General features: G+C 66.4%; 8 protein-coding genes across 8 annotated transcripts; 4 read left to right on the top strand and 4 right to left on the bottom strand.

Annotated features, from left to right (window-relative positions):
- Positions 1-9: 9 nt before the first annotated feature.
- AMSG_09985 (polynucleotide adenyltransferase) lies at positions 10-6,375 on the bottom strand (the record flags this gene model as incomplete). Its single annotated transcript, XM_013898384.1, has 1 exon — positions 10-6,375. The coding sequence occupies one exon, from the start codon at positions 6,373-6,375 to the stop codon at positions 10-12; it is 6,366 nt and encodes a 2,121-aa protein (XP_013753838.1).
- Positions 6,376-6,839: 464 nt separating this feature from the next.
- AMSG_09984 (peptidyl-prolyl cis-transisomerase) lies at positions 6,840-7,934 on the top strand (the record flags this gene model as incomplete). The annotated part of the gene is made up of 2 exons (XM_013898383.1): positions 6,840-6,876; positions 7,234-7,934. The coding sequence occupies 2 exons, from the start codon at positions 6,840-6,842 to the stop codon at positions 7,932-7,934; spliced, it is 738 nt and encodes a 245-aa protein (XP_013753837.1).
- An 8-nt stretch (positions 7,935-7,942) lies between these two features.
- Positions 7,943-9,040, bottom strand: AMSG_09983 (O-sialoglycoprotein endopeptidase; the record flags this gene model as incomplete). Its single annotated transcript, XM_013898382.1, has 1 exon — positions 7,943-9,040. One exon carries the CDS (start codon positions 9,038-9,040, stop codon positions 7,943-7,945), a length of 1,098 nt encoding a protein of 365 aa, XP_013753836.1.
- Positions 9,041-9,631: 591 nt separating this feature from the next.
- AMSG_09982 (intraflagellar transport 80) lies at positions 9,632-12,000 on the top strand (the record flags this gene model as incomplete). The annotated part of the gene is made up of 2 exons (XM_013898381.1): positions 9,632-11,467; positions 11,521-12,000. The coding sequence occupies 2 exons, from the start codon at positions 9,632-9,634 to the stop codon at positions 11,998-12,000; spliced, it is 2,316 nt and encodes a 771-aa protein (XP_013753835.1).
- Positions 12,001-12,118: 118 nt separating this feature from the next.
- On the top strand, positions 12,119-13,421 carry AMSG_09981 (serine/threonine-protein phosphatase 2A regulatory subunit B; the record flags this gene model as incomplete). The annotated part of the gene is made up of 2 exons (XM_013898380.1): positions 12,119-12,184; positions 12,426-13,421. 2 exons carry the CDS (start codon positions 12,119-12,121, stop codon positions 13,410-13,412), a joined length of 1,053 nt encoding a protein of 350 aa, XP_013753834.1. The 3' UTR covers positions 13,413-13,421.
- Positions 13,422-14,767: 1,346 nt separating this feature from the next.
- On the bottom strand, positions 14,768-15,785 carry AMSG_09979 (uncharacterized protein; the record flags this gene model as incomplete). The annotated part of the gene is made up of 2 exons (XM_013898379.1): positions 14,768-14,783; positions 14,806-15,785. 2 exons carry the CDS (start codon positions 15,783-15,785, stop codon positions 14,768-14,770), a joined length of 996 nt encoding a protein of 331 aa, XP_013753833.1.
- Positions 15,786-15,987: 202 nt separating this feature from the next.
- On the top strand, positions 15,988-17,047 carry AMSG_09978 (peptidase C1A). The gene has a single exon (XM_013898378.1). The coding sequence runs from the start codon at positions 16,052-16,054 to the stop codon at positions 16,964-16,966; it is 915 nt and encodes a 304-aa protein (XP_013753832.1). The 5' UTR covers positions 15,988-16,051; the 3' UTR covers positions 16,967-17,047.
- On the bottom strand, positions 16,662-18,133 carry AMSG_09977 (cold-shock DEAD-box protein A; the record flags this gene model as incomplete). The annotated part of the gene is made up of 1 exon (XM_013898377.1): positions 16,662-18,133. A coding segment is annotated over one exon (1,162 nt), but the record flags the coding sequence as incomplete, so codon positions are not given.

The raw sequence follows: 18,133 nt of genomic DNA, 5'->3' as shown, positions 1-18,133 counted from the left end.
ATTTGCCGATCAATCAGCGGCGACCATGGCCTCGATCGAGAGCCAGGTTGCTTCCGCAAGCGAGGCGACGACAGCTGACGAGCTTGTGCGGTCGCGGTAGTGGTTGACAAGACGGGTGATAAAGGTCTGGCGGCCATTGTGGGCCGATCGGGTCTTGCGCCAGAGCATGATGGCCATCAAATGCCAGCCTGGGAAGTACGGAACCTTGCAAGAACGCTGGGTGATCGGGGCAAGATGGGTGAAGAGGCCCTTGCGGGTGCCGTGCAGCCGATCTGCCTGGGTTCCCAGGTACTCTAAAAAGCGTGGGCAGGCCTCGAAGCAGCATCGGTGGCGGAGAAGGCCCGATGGCTCGCGGACGACGGCATCAACGGCACTGGGTGCTGCACGGTTCATGGCGGCCACCTCGGCCTCGCTGAAGAGCTTCGGTACACCGGCATGGGCTGTGTAAAACTCAGCGAGCGCAGCGAGCTTCTCCTGCCTCCGGAGCTCGCGCGCGTTGAGCTTGCGGGTTCGGGCCAGTCGGGCAAGCTTGACACTCCGCGCCGCAGCATACATGGTCTTGCGCGCCCGCGCCGCCGCGCTGGCCACCAATGCATGCGGTTCAAGCAGCTCGCCAATCTCGCCACCGCGGCGGAGCTTGGATGAGTGGAACTCGATGCCCTGGACATAGAGCGCAGCCTGCAGCGCCCGCCGGTCGAGCTCGCGCCCAGCACCGGGCTCCACAAATTGGGTGAGGAACGCGCCCATCGAAAGCCCACGAAACGTGCTGCATACGGCTGTCACAAAGGCCGGTGGCGGGTCAGCGGTCGGCTGCGCAAGCTCGCGGCCAAAGCCCTGGACGACCCGTGCCATCTGCAGGCAGGCCAGCACGGCCGTCGGCGGTACATTGGTCCACCCCGGCTTGCGGAAGAGCTTGCTCGACGCCCGCAGCGCGCGGTCGATGTCGGCTTCGCTGCCAAAGGTCAAGGCCGACGCCGGCGGGTCGATGACCTCATCGCTCGGCGAGATCGCCGGCACTGACTCAGGGCTAATGCCGAGCGCCCGGGCCAGGACCGCTTGGGCCTCGTCGCGCATTGCAGCCGCGTGGTTGGCCACGCCGCGTCTTGCAAGACGGCACTTGAGGTAGACGCGCGACGACCGCGAGATCGACTCAGCCAGCAGGGCCAGCGCCACAGCAGACAGCTGCGGCGCTGCAGCGAGTTCAAAGAGACCAACCTCATCCACAGCCTCGTGGCACACCATCAGCGGGCCTAGCACCTTGGCCACCGATGACACATCGTCCTCGGGAGCCTCGGTCAGTCGCCGCTCCGGATGTGGCTCCATGAGCTTGTAGATCACTCCGTTCCAGAACTGCTCGGGCGATGCGCCGTTAATCCCCATCCGCGCCCGCAACGAGGTCAGCAGCGTCCACACCACAGCCACAAAGCCAGGCTCGCAGCACGCCGGATCAAGCAGCTGGTTGACGGCCTGGACGAGTGCCACCGTCAGTAGCGCCGTCCGCTGCGCCGGCAGCGCCAGCACCGGATTGCGGCAAAAGACCACGCCGAGGTACGCAGTGTGGAGCGCAGACTTGGCGTATGCTTCCAGCACCGGTGCCGCGGCATGGCCCGGCCGCATCACCACCAGCACGTCCTCGACAGCCGCCACCGGCCTGACTCGAACCACCGGCCGGCTGGTCTTGCTGCGGCTCTCTCCAGCATCGTCGACGTCGCTGTCGTCATCAGACGAGCTCAGTGAGTTGCGACGCCCTTCTGCGCCACCCGGGTACCAATCGATACACAGCGGCGAACCTGTGCGAAGGCCGCACATGACTCGGCTGGTCTCGACCCACGCGCTCGTCACCGTCTCGACATGAATCTGCCACGGATCGGCGACGCTAGCGTTGCTCCGCCGCACCACAATGCCCAGGCCGAGACTACCAAAGCCATACAGCAGGTCCGGGAGAACAAAGCCGGCAAGCGCAGTCTCGGGAGAGTCGCCGATAGCGTCGACTGCAGCTTGGGCGAGCTCGATCTCTCGGTGCGCCGGTGGCGAGAGGTCAACATCATCTAGTGCCGCGTCCAGGCGGCGAACGAGGTCGCGGCCGACATCGGAAGCGTCGACCACTGCTACCGATCGCCTCCCAGCGGCAGCGCCGTACTTGAGGTTCTCCGACTGAGCCAGCCACTTGGACTGGGCGACCGGGCTCATCTTGGCTTCGGCAGCCACCACCAGGGCATCGCGAACGCCGTTGCACATGGCCTCGAGCTCGTTGACGAGGCGGGCCTTGGCGCGAACGGTCTCCATCCGTTCGCATGCTGACATGGCAGCGAGAGCGCCGTGACTCGGACCCGCTGTCTTCACGCCGTCGATCAGGGTGCTGAGCGTCTCAAACGCCAGCCGCACATCCTTGCCGGTCACCGCCGCAACCTTGATGTCATCGATGAGTCCGCGGAGTACAGCGAGGAGCGTGCCCTGAGCCCGCAGCGCCTCGAGTGATCCGGCAGTCGACTCGGCAACCAGCAGCGAGCCCGGCGTCGAGTCGTTCTCCATCGGCCGTGGCACATGGGCTACGACCGGAATCGGATGCTCAAACTCGCCGATGCTGATTGTCCGAGGCGGTGTCGCACCGTGGTAGAGCACTCCGTTCGTCCCGCTGCCGGGAGCGATCGCCAGCGACACTGCGTGGCTCACTCGCGACGTGAACGAGGTGACAAAGCCCTGAGCAATCGAACTGGCCTCCGTTGGCAGGCTCAGCCGGACCGAGACCTTGCGGACGGCAGCCTTGAGCTTGATAGCGACGCGCTTGGCAACTTCAGGAAGCGCGCGGAGGCGATGGGCGTAAAAGACCGGTGCAGTGTCATACGAAACGTACGTAGTCGACGACGCTGCCGTTGCAGCTCTGGCGGCAAGAACATGGTCCACGCTGCTAGTCTTGCCGAGATTGATGGGCGTAAGCGAGGCCATAAGCCCGGCGCCGGAAACATACCTGGCCGAGCGCTTCCAGAGCGCTGCAAGCTCACTCGGCGTTCTGATCGAGTCCACACCGCGCGAGAGTGAGACAAGCATGTAGTGGACCGTTGCAGCAAGATCTGGCGCATGTAGTTCGGACTTGATTTGGCGTCGGATCGCAGCATCGGTGGTTGGCTTGCCGAACCGGCGCAGTGTGGCCAGCGCGCGGGCATGGGCAACCGCGCGGATCTGGTCCCGATGGCGCTCGTCGGCGTCGAGTGCGTGGGTGATGGCAGCCTCATACCCTGCCCCAAAGCTGACATTCTCGTCAAGGGTGCGGTTGCGGATGCGAGGCGTGTCAAAGAACGCGTGTGAAGTGACGGCGGCCGGGGTGTAGACGGTCGCATCGCGGCCGAAGATTACCGCAGACGCGGCGTCGGGTGAGACGCGGCGGACAAGCTCACAGGCCGTTGGAAGCACAAACTTGGTGTAGGCTTCATCAAGTCGCGCCGAGGCCTCGATGATAAAGACCATATGCACCTTGGTCACCGGCAGGCCCCATTGCAGCGGAAGCCGCGGCGAGACGTCGAGAAGCCACTTGTCAGCGGTGCCTGGGACGCGGTGGAAGGCGAGGAGCGGCGGAGCAGCATCAGGCACAGCGTTCTGCGGGACGAACGCTCTGCGGCGGTCCTTTCCGGCACCAGCTGCCAGTGCGCGCCGCGACTTGCGTGAACGAGCAGTGAACGGCGCCCATTGTGAGCCCGGAAGAATAGACGATGCCGGGGCGAGCTGACGGTGCGCGTACGGATCGGCGGCAAGCGCAGTGGCACTACCCACAGTCGCCGGAACCAGGGTGATCTGGAGGAGCGGCAGGACCCGAGCAGAGTCAAAGATGACAACCTCTTCTCCTGACGGCGCCACGTTGGAGTGAAAGTTCGGGTCAAAGGTAAAGTAGTCGAAAAAGCCGGCGACAAACTCGCGTGAGGCATGCGTGCGCGATCCGGCCTGCCTGTCGAAAACAACGCGCCGTGCAACGCCGGGGACAACAAGGGCGGCAAAGACCGAGAAGGCACCGTCGGCGTCGGCGCGGGTGTACATAGCGGCCTTGCTCAGACCAGGCGCAACATAGACGCCGTTGCCATAGATTGCCCCTGTCGCCATGTGCAGGAGCTCGCCGCGCTCGGTCACTTCAAGCGGAGCAAGGATGCCCGACTCGACAATAGAGGTGGCGGCGTCAGCAGACCACGTCCCGTGGAAGCCAACAAACGGGGCAAGGACCGACTTGCCGGATGTGGGCATGGATGACACGGCGGCGGCGAAGCGCGCAACAAGCGCAGGCGAGGTGATTCGGTCGGCATGGGTGATTTGGTAGCCGTCGGCGGCGGCGGCGGTGCGGGCGGCACCAAGGGCAGCGTCCTCAGCGGCCGCAATCGAGAGCGCAGCATAGGTCATCGAAGTTGTGGCCGGGCGGAGGCCGACAAGCTTGAGGTCAGCCGGAACCATTGGGACGTCGCCGCTGTCTGCGGTTGTAGCAGTTGCAACGTCAGCCACGTACTGTTGGGCAATGCAGGAAGCCGTCGCGATCGGCAGGCAGCCTAGCGGCGCATAGCAAAGGTGCGGATCGCCAGCAGCAACAGCCACAATCGCCGGCAAGGAGTCTGACGGACGAGCAGCAGCGAGCGAGAGAGCGCCGTCGAGCGCAAGAATGTCGCCGGCGGTGAGGCCGAGGCTGTTGACAACGTCAACCTCAAAGTGGCCAACGGCAACGGCAGATGCGAGGATGCGGACGTCAGCAAAAACATGGTCCGGTGGATGGCGGATGGTGGAGAGCGTGTCACGGAGCGAGCGTGGGACAAAGTTTCCGAGCTGGGCCGGATGGCGAGCTCGAATATGGATGGCGATGACGGTGTCAAAGCCGCGGACAGCATCGGTGAACTCGCATGGCTCGACGGTGACATTGACGCCAAAGGCGGCAGTCAACGCCGCCTTTTCGGCAGAGATCCACACCGGCGCGGCGGTGATAGGCTCGGACAATGTGTCCGGAAGGGTAATAGGCATGTCCTCCAGCTCGGCACTCGGATCGATGCGCGCGATGAGGGCGTTGGCCTGGGCGACCGAGAGTGCGGCGGGCACGAGGCCGCGGATGTAGGCTACAGCGCTACTGACGCTGCTGTCAGTGCCCGCGCTGTCTCCGGCATTCTGGGCGAGAGGGAGGGTTGTCCCGGTTTGCGCAGGTGCCGCTGTCGGCTGCTCTGCCACACACTCGAGCGCCGCAAGAAACAACTCGTAGCAGAGTGGCGAGCCGGCAGCCTCGAGTGCAGTCACGTACAGCTGCTTGCTCAGCCCAGGAGCCGCATGCCAGGGCGCAGTCTCGGTCGAGCGGGTCTCGACCGAGATGGTGGGAACGGTAAACGGATAGAGGGCGTCCTTGTTGATGATCAGGCGAACGCCGGCAGAGCGATGGGTGAGCGAGACGGAGGTGGCGTCGGTCGTCAGTTCGACTTCAGAGTCGTCGGCATAAATGGCGTTGAGGGCTTCGAGCTCGTCGGTTGCCAGCTCGACAGCCTCGGGAGCGAGCTCAGGATTGGAAGCAGCGGCGGCGACGAGCTTGGCGTTGGCGGTAGCGACGGCATCCGGCACGTGATGAGATAGCTTGCGAGGCGCAGGCGGTGTGTGTGGCGCAGCAAGCGACGCGACCATGGTAGCAATATCCGTGGCCAAGAGCTCGCCCTGTCCACGGAGTGGAATCTCGGCAATGATCTCAAGCGGCGCGTCGCGGTGCGGGCGGGCAAGGAGCGCAAGATGGCTAACCGGAAAGGTGATCGGCGTCCAGTGAGCAGCAAGGCGCGGAGCCTGAGGATCGGACTGGCCTCGGCCGACAGTGAGGTGTGGTGTAAACGTTGCCGGGAGGTACGGGAAGAGCTGATCACAAAGCGCAGCACGGACGGCGGTGATGCCGGAGGCCGACTCTGGGTCGGGCTCGAGGTAGGTGAGCATACCATTCTTGCCGCGACTAAATGTGCCAAAGGTGAGTAAAGTGACATCGAACGGGTCAATGGAGGCAGTTGCGGCGGCAAGCGGGGCGAGGTTGTCGGGCCATGCATGGACTGGGAGGAAGGGGTAGGCGAGGGTGATGTGCGGCGGCCAGATGGTCAGATGATGCGGCTCGAGCTCAGCGCGGATGGCGTTGATGGGCTCCCACAGCTCGACAGGTGGGAGGATGACGAGCGCAGTGTTGTGCGATAGCTCAGGAGCCCGGCCGCGAAGAGCGGCATCGCCCGCTGCCTTGCGCAACTTGGCCACGTCCTTCCGCGACAAATCAAACAGCGGGTGTCCCGAGAGCATGTCAACAACCGCATCGGTAGTGGCCGACGACTGCGGGCAGGCCGCGGCAAGGCGGGAGACCAGCTCGCGAAGCAGCGGCAACAGCGGCGATGTGGACATAGTCGAGCGTCAGGTGTGTGGCCCCGATTCTGGCCATGGGCAAATGAGTGTGGCGTGTGGTAGTCATGGTAGGTCAGGTCGGCGGTCTCCTTCGAAGCACTCGGTCGAAGCACTCTGTCGAAGCACAACCTTTTTGATCACCTGTTGGCGGGGATGGTCGCGGATGGCGAGGGTGGTGAGGGCGGTGGTATTGACGGGGATGGTGGCGGGGATGGTGGCGATGGTCGCCATGGAGGCGATGGAATATTGATTGGTGCGTTGCGGGGAAGCAGGCACAGACATGATGCCATCACCCATGGCCATCGCACTTGCTGTGATGCCACCACCCATGGCCATCGCACTTGCTGTGATGCCGCCGCACATGGCCATCACACATGGCCAATACACATGCTGACCAGTACCACCAACAGTCGGTACCGCTCGGCCACTATCAGCGTTGACGCTGCCCTGTGTTTGCAGCTGTGATGGCGCATGGGTACCTGCGCAACTCCAAGCTGTGTTGTGGCGATGGGAGTGAGCAGCGCACAGTGTTACCGCCACACTCAACCCACAGACACAGGCAAAGGGGGCGGATCATGTTGCGACGGGGACCAGGCGGGGACGGCGGGGCAGGTGCAGTAGGTGTGGTGGGCGCAGTGGGTGGCGCCGCGGACGGTAGGCGGAGTGGAGGCGGCGGGCGGAGCGGAGGTGGCGGCGAGGGCGGCGGCGGGAAAGCGAGTACGCCCATGTGCTTGATGGCGGCACTGCTGTTGGTCGGTGCACTGGCAGCGTACGGTGGGTGGTGGTGGTGGGCGGTGTCGCAGGCACTGGCTGGAGAGGCTGCAGCCGCAGCTGCGGTGTTGGCGGTGGGAGAGCCAGGCGCGGGCGTGGGCACGGACGCCACGGGCGCCGGTGGTGCAGCGGTGGCTGCGGCAGTCGAAGCTGCAGTGGCTCCGCCGCCACCGCCGCCGTCGCTCTCGCTCATCACGCGCAAGGGCATGGTGGTGATCTCGCTGCGTAAGCGGGCGGCGCCCAAGACGGTGGCCAAGATTGTGGCCTTTACCATCGGATCGCCCGAGGCCGAGGCGGGGACGATGCCGCCGTGCGCGGCGCTGCCTGCGGAAGACGCCCCACAGGCAACGGCCGATGCTGGGTGCAACTTTTATCGGGCCGAGGCTGTGCCGGGCAACTGGAGCATGGGCGAGGCGTTTGATCCGGATGGCTTCTACGGCCCACCGTACGCGCTGCTGCAAGGCCGGTTTGCGACCGACGCGGCGCCGGGTGACTGGGAACTGCCGCGGGAGGATGCGCCGCTTGTGGTGCGTGGCGATGTGTGTCTCATCGGATCTGGCCCGCACTTTTTCATTGCGCTCGCGCCGCACCCCGAGTGGGGCGCCGGACACACTGTGTTTGGCCGGGTGGCAGACGCTGAGTCGATGCGTGTGGTCGACGCGCTTGCGCGCGAGCCGACATTCCACGAACAGTGGGGCGAGACCGCGGTAACGCCACTGGTAACCAAGCTGCCGTTTGCGGTGGGCTACGTTGAGGCGCCGCTGCCGCCGATCATCACCGACGTGTGACGACGCTATCATGGCTTGGTGGAGAACGAGGCGTGGGTGAGGACGAGCCGCGGGTCGGTGACGACGTGGTCGACGGGCTCTGTGCCTGCGGCCATGTGCTCGAGGCCAGCCCACGCGATCATGACGCCGTTGTCGGTGCACAGCCTCAGCGGCGTGGTGACCAGAGTGGCGCCGGCGTCGGCGGTGGCGGCCTCCAGTTCGACCCGCAGCGCGGCGTTGGCCGACACCCCGCCACAGAGAACAAGCGGGAGCGGCGGCGCGTCATCTGGAAGCGCCAACTGTGCCCGTGCGTGTGCCAGCGCCCGCTTTGTCTTGTCGAGCACGTGGCCAAAGGCCGCGTCCTGGAAGGCGGCGGCGAGGCCGGCGCGGGTGGCGAGTGGCAGGGCGGCCGGCGCATCGACGCCGGCGGCGGCGGCCTCGGTGGCGGCGCGGGTGGCGAGCGCGGTCTTAAGGCCCGAGAATGAAAAGTCCATCGAGTCGTGGCTCTTCATGGGGATAGAGAAGCGGATGGCCGAGGTGGCCGGCGCGGTAGCGGCCGCTGCCAGGGTCTCGACCCCCGCCCCGCCCGAGCCCGCTGCAAGATCGACGCCGAGCGTACGCGCGGTCTTGTCAAAGGCCTCGCCGATGGCATCATCAAGGGTCTGGCCGAGCAGAGTGTAGCGACCAAAGGCCTCGGCGAGGATGACCTGCGTGTTGCCGCCGGTCACCAGGAGTGAGACAAACGGAAAGGTCGGTGGCGGCTGCTCGGTCAACCGGGCGGTGAGCAGGTGCGCCTCAAGGTGGTTCACCGCATACAGCGGAAGCCCTGCTGCTGCGGCTAGCCCGTTGGCGAGATCGCCACCGACACGCAGACAAGCCGAGAGTCCTGGACCGACCGCAACCGCCACAGCATCGACGTCTGCGAGCGTAGCGCCCGCATCGGCGAGCGCATCGGCAAGAACGCCGCGGAACCGGGCCCTGTGCGCCTCGGCCGCCAGCGACGGCACCGTTCCACCAAACTGCGAGTTGAGCCGCCGCTGCGACGAGACGGCCTCGCCAAGGACGGTGCCATCGCCACGGACAAGGGCGATGCCTGTGTCATCAAAGGTCGTCTCGATGCCGAGCATGACCGTCTCTGCCGTAGGACGGGCCGACGAGAGCGAGGCCGCAGCCGATGCAGCCCGTACCCATGCGGAGCGACTTGGGCGTATAGCATGTCCTGCTTGTAGCCTTGCCCACAACATGGTGATGTTGATGCGCAGACGAGGGGTGTGCTTTGCTGAGTCTGGCTGTGGGTGCGGTTAGTCGCACTGCGCGTCAATGTGGTGTGATGGGGAGGTTGGGGGGGTGCCATTGATCGAGGTGACTGGCGATGAAGTGTGGGAGGATGACGAGGGGGGGGGGGAGTTGGATTGGGCTGGGGGCGGTATTGTGTGTGTGTAGGGGGAGGGGGGACGATTTTGTGTTGTCTGCGAGTGCTGCATCAGTGTGCGCTGCGACTGCGGACCGACCAATGGTGTCAGGGTGTGGGGGGGGGGGCACCAGTTGGCGCCAACCGCAGGGAACGAGGACCACCACCAAGCCACCAGCTGCCTCCACCCCACACCCACACCCACACCCACCACACCCACCACACAAACAAACCAATCCCCCACCCCCCTCAACTCCCCCAACCCTACCCCCTACCTACCTACCCCACTTCCAAACCTACCACCACCATGAAGCTGGTGACGTACATGGGCCGGAGCGGGAGCCACACGGCTGGTATCACAGGCGTTGGCTGGGCCTCGGACACCACCGTGGTGTCTGTGGCTGACGATGGCGCGCTGCGTGAGTGGAACGCAGAGGGCGAGCCGCTGGAGGCTGTGCTGGAGCTGGACGGCTTTTACGCCACGTGCATGGCCTTGGCACCGCCGGCAGTCGGCGGCGCTTCCGCTGGCGGAAGCGGAAGCGCAGGCGCGGGCAAGGCTGCCGGCCCGCCGCGGGCAGGCGTTGTCGGCACGTCGGACGGTGCCCTGCGGCTGTTCTCGACGCAGCCCAAGTGGGAGAGCGCGGTCGAAGGCGCACACGAAGGTGCCGTGCTTGACGCGGCGTATACACGCGATGGCGCCACTCTGGCCACCTGCGGCGAGGACGGCGCGCTCAAGGTCTGGTCCCGCGCTGGCGTCCTCCGCTCGGTCCTCTACACTCAGCCGCGCCCGGTGTACGCGCTGGCCTGGGGCTCGGCGCCCGGCTCGAACGGATCCAGTGCCAAGGGCAAGAGCAAGGCGGGAGCGAGCCGCGGTGCGTCGGCGCTCGCGCTCACCTCGGGCGCCTCGGTCGTGGTCAAGCCGCTCGACCCGGCAGGCAAGGTTGAGTCGTGGAAGGCGCACGACGGCCTTGTCCTCGCCCTCGATTGGTCGCCGGTCTCGGACCTGATTGTGAGTGGCGGCGAGGATGCGCGGTACAAGGTGTGGGACGCCTTTGGCCGCCCGCTGTACGCGTCGTCGCCGTTTGACCACGTCGTCACTTCCGCCCGCTGGGCGCCCGACGGCACGGTCTTTGCCGTCGGCGCCTTTGAGCTGCTTGCGCTCTGCGACGCGGCCGGATGGATCCACGCGCGCGCCGAGGCGCAGCACGCAGGCTCGCTGCAGGCGCTGGCGTGGTCGCCAGACTCGTCGCATGTCGTCGGCGCCGGCGCCGGCGCTGAGCTTGTCCTCGGCTACGTGACCGGGCGGCACGTCGAGTGGCGGAACTACGACGTGACCCTCATTGAGCCAACCAAGGTCCGAGTCCTCGACGTTGCCAACGAGTTTGAGGAGGAGCTCGTCTTCCGCGACCGAGTCATCAAGCTCTCGCTGGCAGCGGACCATCTGGTGGCGGCAACGACCCATCAGGTGTACATCTACTCGACGTCGGCCTGGTCGACGCCGGTCATCATCGAGGCCCACGTCCGCATCGACGCCATTCTGCAGTGCGCCAAGTACTTTGCGCTCCTCGACTCGTCGACCGGTCTTGCCATCCACAGCTACGACGGGCGCCCGGTGATGTCCCCCAAGATCCGGCTGGCGGCCGGCGACGTGCTCACCCAGTCGTCTGTGGCACTCTCACCGGACACGGTGGCACTCATTGATCCAAGTGCACGGTCGCGGATCCTTCTCTTTGACGCCGGGTCTGGGCGTGTGCTCGACGACGTCGTCGGCGCCTCGCGCGACGTCGTCCACATTGCCCTCTCGCAGGTCGGCTCGCCGGCCGATCGCAAGCTCGTCTACATCGACTCGGCTGGCGAGCTGTTCATGACGTCGGTGGTCCGGCCGGCACCGGTGCGGCTCGCCGCCATGGCCTCGTCGGTGGTGTGGAACGAGTGCGCCGACATGCTGGTGGCGTACTGCGACTCGTCGCTCGTTACCTGGTACTACCCGGGCGTCGTCTTTGTTGCCTCCTCGCTCACTGACGCCACCAAGACCGTTGACAGCTCGGTCGGCACCTCGCTCGGTCGCTCACCGACGCTGCTCTCGTTTGTCGACACCCACGTCTCGATTCGGACCCAAGACGGCGCGCTGGCCGCAAGCATGGTCTCGCCCTACCCGCAGTTGCTTGCCCAGTACGCCGCAGCGCGGTCATGAAGGACGCCGTCAACCTCTGCCGGTTCGTCAACCAGCCGCTGGAGTGGGCCATCCTCGCCGCGCTCGCCGTCGCCCACAAGGAGCTGGGCCCGGCTGAGATTGCCTTTGCGCAGGTCAACCAGGTCGACAAGCTCGAGCACATTGCCCGTATCGCCGCCATCGATGCCACCGAGCGCCGTCACGCCGAGCTAGCTCTTTTCTGCGGCAAGCCCGACGAGGCCGAGGCTGGCCTCCTCCAGGCCCGCCTCTTCTATTGGGCCGTCGAGCTCAACATGCGTCTCTTCAACTGGCCGCGCGCTCTCGAGATCGCGCAGAAGCACGACCCGAGCCTCGAGGCCATTGTCTGCCTCCATCGATCCGAGTACCTGGCCGACTTTGACCGGGCAGAGACCGACGAAGCCTTCCTTGCTGCCGCCGCCCGCGTCGATGCCGATCCCGACGAGGTCCGCGCCGCCGAGGCAGCCCTCGCCGGCGGAGCGTAGGAAGCCGTGGCTCGACACTCAACTCGGAGACCGAGGTGAGGAGACGACCAAGACCAAGACCACGAGCACAAGCACAAGCACGAGGACAAGCCATACGTAGATAGACACAGAACAGAAAATGGCTGACTCCGATGCGCTTGCAGCTCCTGAGCTGCCGTACAAGACTGGCCCGTTCCGGACCCCGGTAGGTGGGTGTGGGTCGCGGTGAGCGGGAGGACGGCAAGGGGGGGGGGGGGGGGAGGCGAGGGGGGCGGAATGGGTGATGGGGCCGAGAGTGGTATACGGGACACACTCACAATGGTCGCTGTTTGGTTGCTGGTGGGGGGGGTGGGGGTATGGGCTGGTGTGGGCGCTGCACGGCGTGGTGGTGGCGGACGGGACGGGACGGGATGTGGGGTGGTGACGGCTGGCGGGTTGGAGAACAGGTCCGACGGGTGCTGTCGCCGATGGACATGGGTGGGTGGCTGCAGTCAGAGGCATACGGCAACTTGATGGGTTTCATTCAGGCGGTGAACAGTGCGGTGAAGGGCCGATCGATGCGCGAGTACGCCGAGTCGGCCGAGGGGGCGCTGCCGCTCTCACCGGCGGTGCAGGCGCTGGTGGAGATGCTGGCCAAGCTTGACGCCATGGTCGACGAGATCGAGCCGGTGGATCAGCCGATGCGATTCGGCAACAAGGCGTTTGTGACGTGGCTGGACAAGGCTGTGGCGGCCATGCCCGGTCTCATCGACGATGCGCTCGAGGCGTCCGGCTGGGCGGCGGAGCACGCCGAGGCGCGAGGCGGGGCTGCCGAAGCTGTCGGCGCCACCGAGCCGACCGAGTCGCCATCACCGGCCATCGAGCTTGTGGCATATCTCTCCGAGTCTTTTGGCAACCGGCTGCGTCGCGACTACGGGACCGGGCACGAGATGTACTTTGTGGCGTTCATGGCGGCGCTGGCCATGATCGGGTACGTCAAGCCCGACGAGTATGCGGCGTTGGCGTTCCGGGTCTTTGCCGACAGCTACCTCTCGCTTGCCCGCAAGCTTCAGACCAAGTACTCGCTGGAGCCGGCCGGCTCGCGCGGCGCCTTTGGGCTCGACGACTACCAGTTCATGCCGTTCCTCTGGGGCTCGGCGCAGCTCCGCGAGCACGCGTTTATCAAGCCAAAGTCTGTCCTCCAGGCCGACATTGTTGATATGTACGCCCAGGACTACATGTACCTGGCCGCCATCAAGTTTGTGTGCTCGCTCAAGTCGGGCACCTTTGAGGAGCACTCGTCGTGCCTCTACTCGATCACCTCGGTCATCCACTGGACCAAGATCAACGGCGGCATGATCAAGATGTACAAGGGCGAGGTGCTCTCCAAGTTTCCGGTCATCCAGCACTTTACCTTTGGCTCCATCATGCCCTTTGAGCCGCCGGCCGAGTAGCAAGCCTCTCCCGCGCCGGCCGACCGGCCGGCGTCGCGCTCCCGTGTAAACACTCGTCGACCAAGGTGCCACGCCATGGAGCCATGGCACGCCATCGCTGCGTTGCTTATGGGCATCCACTCGGGCAGACGCCCGGCAGACGTCGTCTGGGCCGCAGAGCAGTACGCCTACGCCTCCCCCAGCTTGGTCTCGTGGCCGCGGGCCGCCCTCGCCGCCTCAAACCACGACCTTTCTGCGGCCATGGCTCACGCCGCCGTCACCGTCTCGCGGAGAGTCCTGCGCTCAGACACGGCTGCTGCTGCAGCCTGGCGCGGCTCGTGCATCGCGCATTACGCCGAGCCCGCACTCAGTCCTGCTCAGGCGCCGGTGCAGGCAGCTCTGGCCGCGTTACGGCGCCTTCCGCCGGCTCGCGAGCCGCCGCCGTCAGTCACGGCGGCGGGCGGCGAGCTCGGGCATCGGCCTCCGAAGCGGCAGAAGGAGGCCTCACAGACCCATGCGGGCTGTGTGCGCCAGTCAGACAACACGCTGGGAAACTTGGCGGCAGTGGAAGCAGCTCTTGCCAAGATCGGGCGGTGTGCGCTGAGTGCGGACGAGCTCGCGGTGCTGCGGACAGACCCTGCGCTGAAAGGCGCACTTGCCAACGGGTGGAGCGAAGGAGCGGGCGAGGATGCGGTTTTGGAACTGGTGAGCTTGCTTGCGGATGGCGAGACGCTGCGGGCAAACGCGGCGGCATGCCTCGGACACGTGCTGCTGCCGCTGATGGCAGCCGCGGAGGCCTCGGTCTCGCGGCGGGTACTGGACGCGGCGCGCGGCTGCGTGGCCATGTTTCCTGAAGTTAGCGTCAGATCGCTGGTCGCGCCGTTGGCAGCTGCAGGCGCTGTGGGCGCGGTCGAGGCGATGAAGGCACTGCTCGCCGACGCGGCGGAGTGCTTGGGCTGGCCGGCAGTGCTTGATCCTGTGCTTGCCAGCGTGGCGAGTGCGAGCGCCGAGGTGCTGGGCAGCTCCGGCAGCCTCGCGCTGCTCAAGCATGTTGTCGATGGCAAGGCATCGAGCCATGCGGTGGCCGACCTCGCGCGACCTGGGCCAGCAAAAGCCGTGCTGGTTGCGATAGCGGCGCTCGCCGAAGCCTCGGCGAGCGACGGCAAGTACGGAGCGCTCCTGTTTAGCTACGTCAAGGCGGCACTCAGGATGGGCGACGACGAGGTACTGCAGGTGCTAGACGCGGTAGTCCGGCCCGCGCTCGAGGTACACAAGACCTTTATCCGCAAGGCTGCGCTCCGCAAACTTGCGGCAGGGCTGGGCAAGAGATGATCGCGGTGACTACTGCTGGCCGCCCATGCCGCCCATACCGCCCATCATGCCCATGAGGTTCTGCAGCATCTCGGGGTTGGACGCCATCTGCGAGGCCATCTGCTGGATCATAGGGTTGCCCATGAGCGAGGAGAGGTCGGGCGCGCCGCCGGCGCCACCAGCGCCGCCAAACATGGACGCGAGGTTGGAGAGATCGGGCATGCCTGCCGGCATGCCTGCAGGCATGCCGGCGGGCGTGGCTCCGGGCGCGGCAGCGTCGGCGGGCTCCGCCGAAGTGACGGAAGCGGCCGGCGAGGCGGCATCTGCGGCCGAGAGGGCGGCCTGGGCCTTGGCAAGCTCGGTAAGAGTAAGCTCCGAGTCGGGCTCGACGGCGAGCGCCGGGTTGTAGGCGTTGTCGATGGCAGCGCGCGGGTTGCCCTTGGCCATGTAGGCTGCGCCCATGCGACGGTAGGCCTTGGTGTACGTCGGGTCGACAGCGACGGCACGCTCGCAGTCTTCGATGACCGCGTCATGGTCCCTCTTCATGGCGTGGGCGGCGGCGCGGTTGGCAAAGTACACAGCATTGGAGTCGTCGGCGGCGATGGCGGCCGTGTACTTTGCGATGGCGTCGTCGAAGCGGCCGTCCTTGAGCGCAGCGTTGCCCTCCGCCTTGAGCGCGGCGGCCTTGGCCTTGTCAGCCTCGGATGCCGGGGCCTTGTTGGCAGCGGCGGCCAGGCGGGCCTCGAACTTGGCGATGGCCGCCGCCTCGCGCTGAGCGTACTCGGGCGTGCCCTTTTCAACCCCGGCAAAGTAGCCCTGGGCGGCGACGTTGTCCAGGAATGCCTGCAGGCGCTCAGAGTGTTGCGGGCTTGCCTCTGGCGCGGCCGCCGGTGCAGAAGTAGACGCCGAAGCCGCAAACATGTCGCGCAGCGTGGTGTTGCTCGTCTCGGGTGCGAGGCCAAAGGCGTCGGCGATGCACTCGGCGGCGACCGAGAGCGAGTCGCCGTCAACACCAGCAGGCGGCGCGGCGACAACCGAGTTGAGGAACCCGACAATGGCCTGAGCAATGGCGTGGTCCGACATGGTGTATGCGTGTGGGTGGGTGGTGGAGGGTGAGGTGGGGGGGGGGAGAGGACAAGGTGGGGGAGGTGTTGGGGGATCATGGTCATGATCGTAGCAGTGGTCGTCGTGATCGTGATCGCGATCATGATCACGATGGCCTTGGCAGCCGGCAATGACGATCATACGCATTACTTTGACAAAGTCACATGGGAGGGGGGAGGGGGGGGGACAGAGCGGGAGCGAGGGCAACAGCAACGGCATTGTAGCCCACTCCACTCACTCTCGCCATGGCAGGAGCAAGAGCAAGGTTGGTGGTGGTGGTGGTGAGTGTGGCGATGGTGGTGTTGGCGGCGGTGGTGCGGCACGCGGCGGCAACAGGTGGCATGGGTGTGGCGCGGACGCCAACAGGTGCGCCGCTGCCGCAGGCGCAGTACGAGGTGGCGGTGGCGGCGAGCGGACGGGCTGCGGGGCTGCCGAAGCGGTTTATGGTCAACGAGACGTTCCCGGACTGCCTCCCACCGGTGCTCAACCAGGGCGGATGCGGATCGTGCTGGGCCTTTGCGGCCTCTGAAGTTCTCTCGGCGCGGACGTGCATCTACGCCGGCGAGAAGGTAGTACTCTCGCCACAGGCGCTGGTCTCGTGCGACGATGTGCTCAAGTGCGAGATGGGCGTGCTCGGTGGGCGCGCGTGGCACGATCTGACCAAGCACGGCATTCCCACTCTCGAGTGTGTGCCGTATGTGTCGGGCGACGGCAAGGTGCCAGCGTGCCCGACCCAGTGCAGCGCGCCTGGCGTGGCGTGGAAGACGTACGCGGCGGCCAACTACACGCACGTGGGCTCGTTCATTGATCCAGCATCGCACATTGCCGCTATCAAGAGAGCGATCATGGGTGGGCCGGTTGATGTGACGTTCAATGTCTTTGCCAAGTTTCAGGAGTACCCTGCGGGCGGGGTGGTGTTCGACGGCTGCCACCTCTCGGACGGCGGACGGTTCACGGGCATGCACTCGGTGATGATTGTGGGATGGGACGACGACATGATGGGTCACGGCCCAGCGTGGCTTGTGCAGAACTCGTGGGGCGAGGCGTGGCCGGCGACGACGCCGATGGGAGTGCCTGCGGGCCACTTTTGGATCAAGGCCGGCGTCGACTGCGCCGGCATCGAGTCGATGGTCTACGCCGGCTTCCCTGCGACGGCGTAGTTCGCCTACAAGAGGCTCGGCGTGATGCCGAGGCTCTCTGCGATGTGGTCGAGGGCCTTAAAGTCGCGGGCGGAGCGGACAAGTGAGACGACGGTCGGCGCGGCGGCAGCCTGCGACGGGCGGCCGACGCGACCAGCGCGGTGAACGTACTGGTCGACGTTGGCGGGAAGGCCGACTGAGAACACGTGGGTGAGCGTCGGGAGGTCGAGGCCACGGGCGACGACATCGGGCAGGAGCGCGAGCTGGAGACGGCCGGCGGCGAGCGCGGCGAGCATGCGCTTGCGCTCAGCGGCGGCGGCGCGCGAGGCGCCCGGCGGCAGCCATCCGGCCTTGAATCCACGGGCTTTGAGCTCGTCAGCGAGCGCGCGGCCGTCGGCAGCGTCATGGGTAAAGACCAGGCTCCGCTTGACCTTGAGCCGCGAGGCGGTGTGGGCGAGGGCAGCGGCGGTGACGCCGAGGGAGACGCCCGAACCGCGAGCACGCCCGTCGTGCGACGCATAGTCGTTGAGCAGGAGCGCCAGATGCTCGACCGCCGGCGCATCAGCGCGCCGCTCGGCCACGTCCAGCTCGAGGTGCGGGGCGGCAAAGTGGTCGGCGACTACTTCGCGGACGCTGGGGGTGGCCATCGTGGCCGAGACGCCGATGACCCGCGGCGCAGCAGCCTTGCGGATCCGCGCACTGCGGGCCCGCGTCACGTGCGAGGCCTTGATGGTGGCGTGGGTTAGGATGCCCTCCAGCGCCCGCCGCTCAAAAGCCGCCAGGTAGTCGAACTCGTCAAGGACCAGCGTGTTCAGCCGCGGGAGGACAACATCGCGGAAAGCCGGCGAGTCCGCAAGCGCGCTGGCAAGCACCGACGGGGTGGCCACAACAAGGTGGGCGTCCGGCAGCGGCGCCGCTTTGTGCAGCGGGCGGACGAGGGCGGCGGTGGTGACTGGCGCAGCACGCCGCCGCTTGGAGCCGCCGCGGGTGAGCGTCCGCGCCGCAGTGAGCGTCTGCAGCGCAGCCTCAGCGTGCGGCGCAACGACCAGCGCCTGTACGCCGGGCGCGCGGTTGTCGATCCCGGCCAGGACCGGGAGGAGGAACGAGAGGGTCTTGCCCTCGCCGGGAGGCGCCGCGAGGAGCGCATCGCTTTGTGAGCCGAGGAGCGCCGGAATGAACGTCTCCTGG

This window comes from Thecamonas trahens (genome assembly GCF_000142905.1).
Source record: "Thecamonas trahens ATCC 50062 unplaced genomic scaffold supercont1.55, whole genome shotgun sequence".
In the NCBI taxonomy this organism is placed as follows: Eukaryota; order Apusomonadida; family Apusomonadidae; genus Thecamonas; species Thecamonas trahens.
The sequence above is the reverse complement of the archived record's forward strand: the minus strand, read 5'-3'. Positions and strand labels throughout refer to the sequence as shown.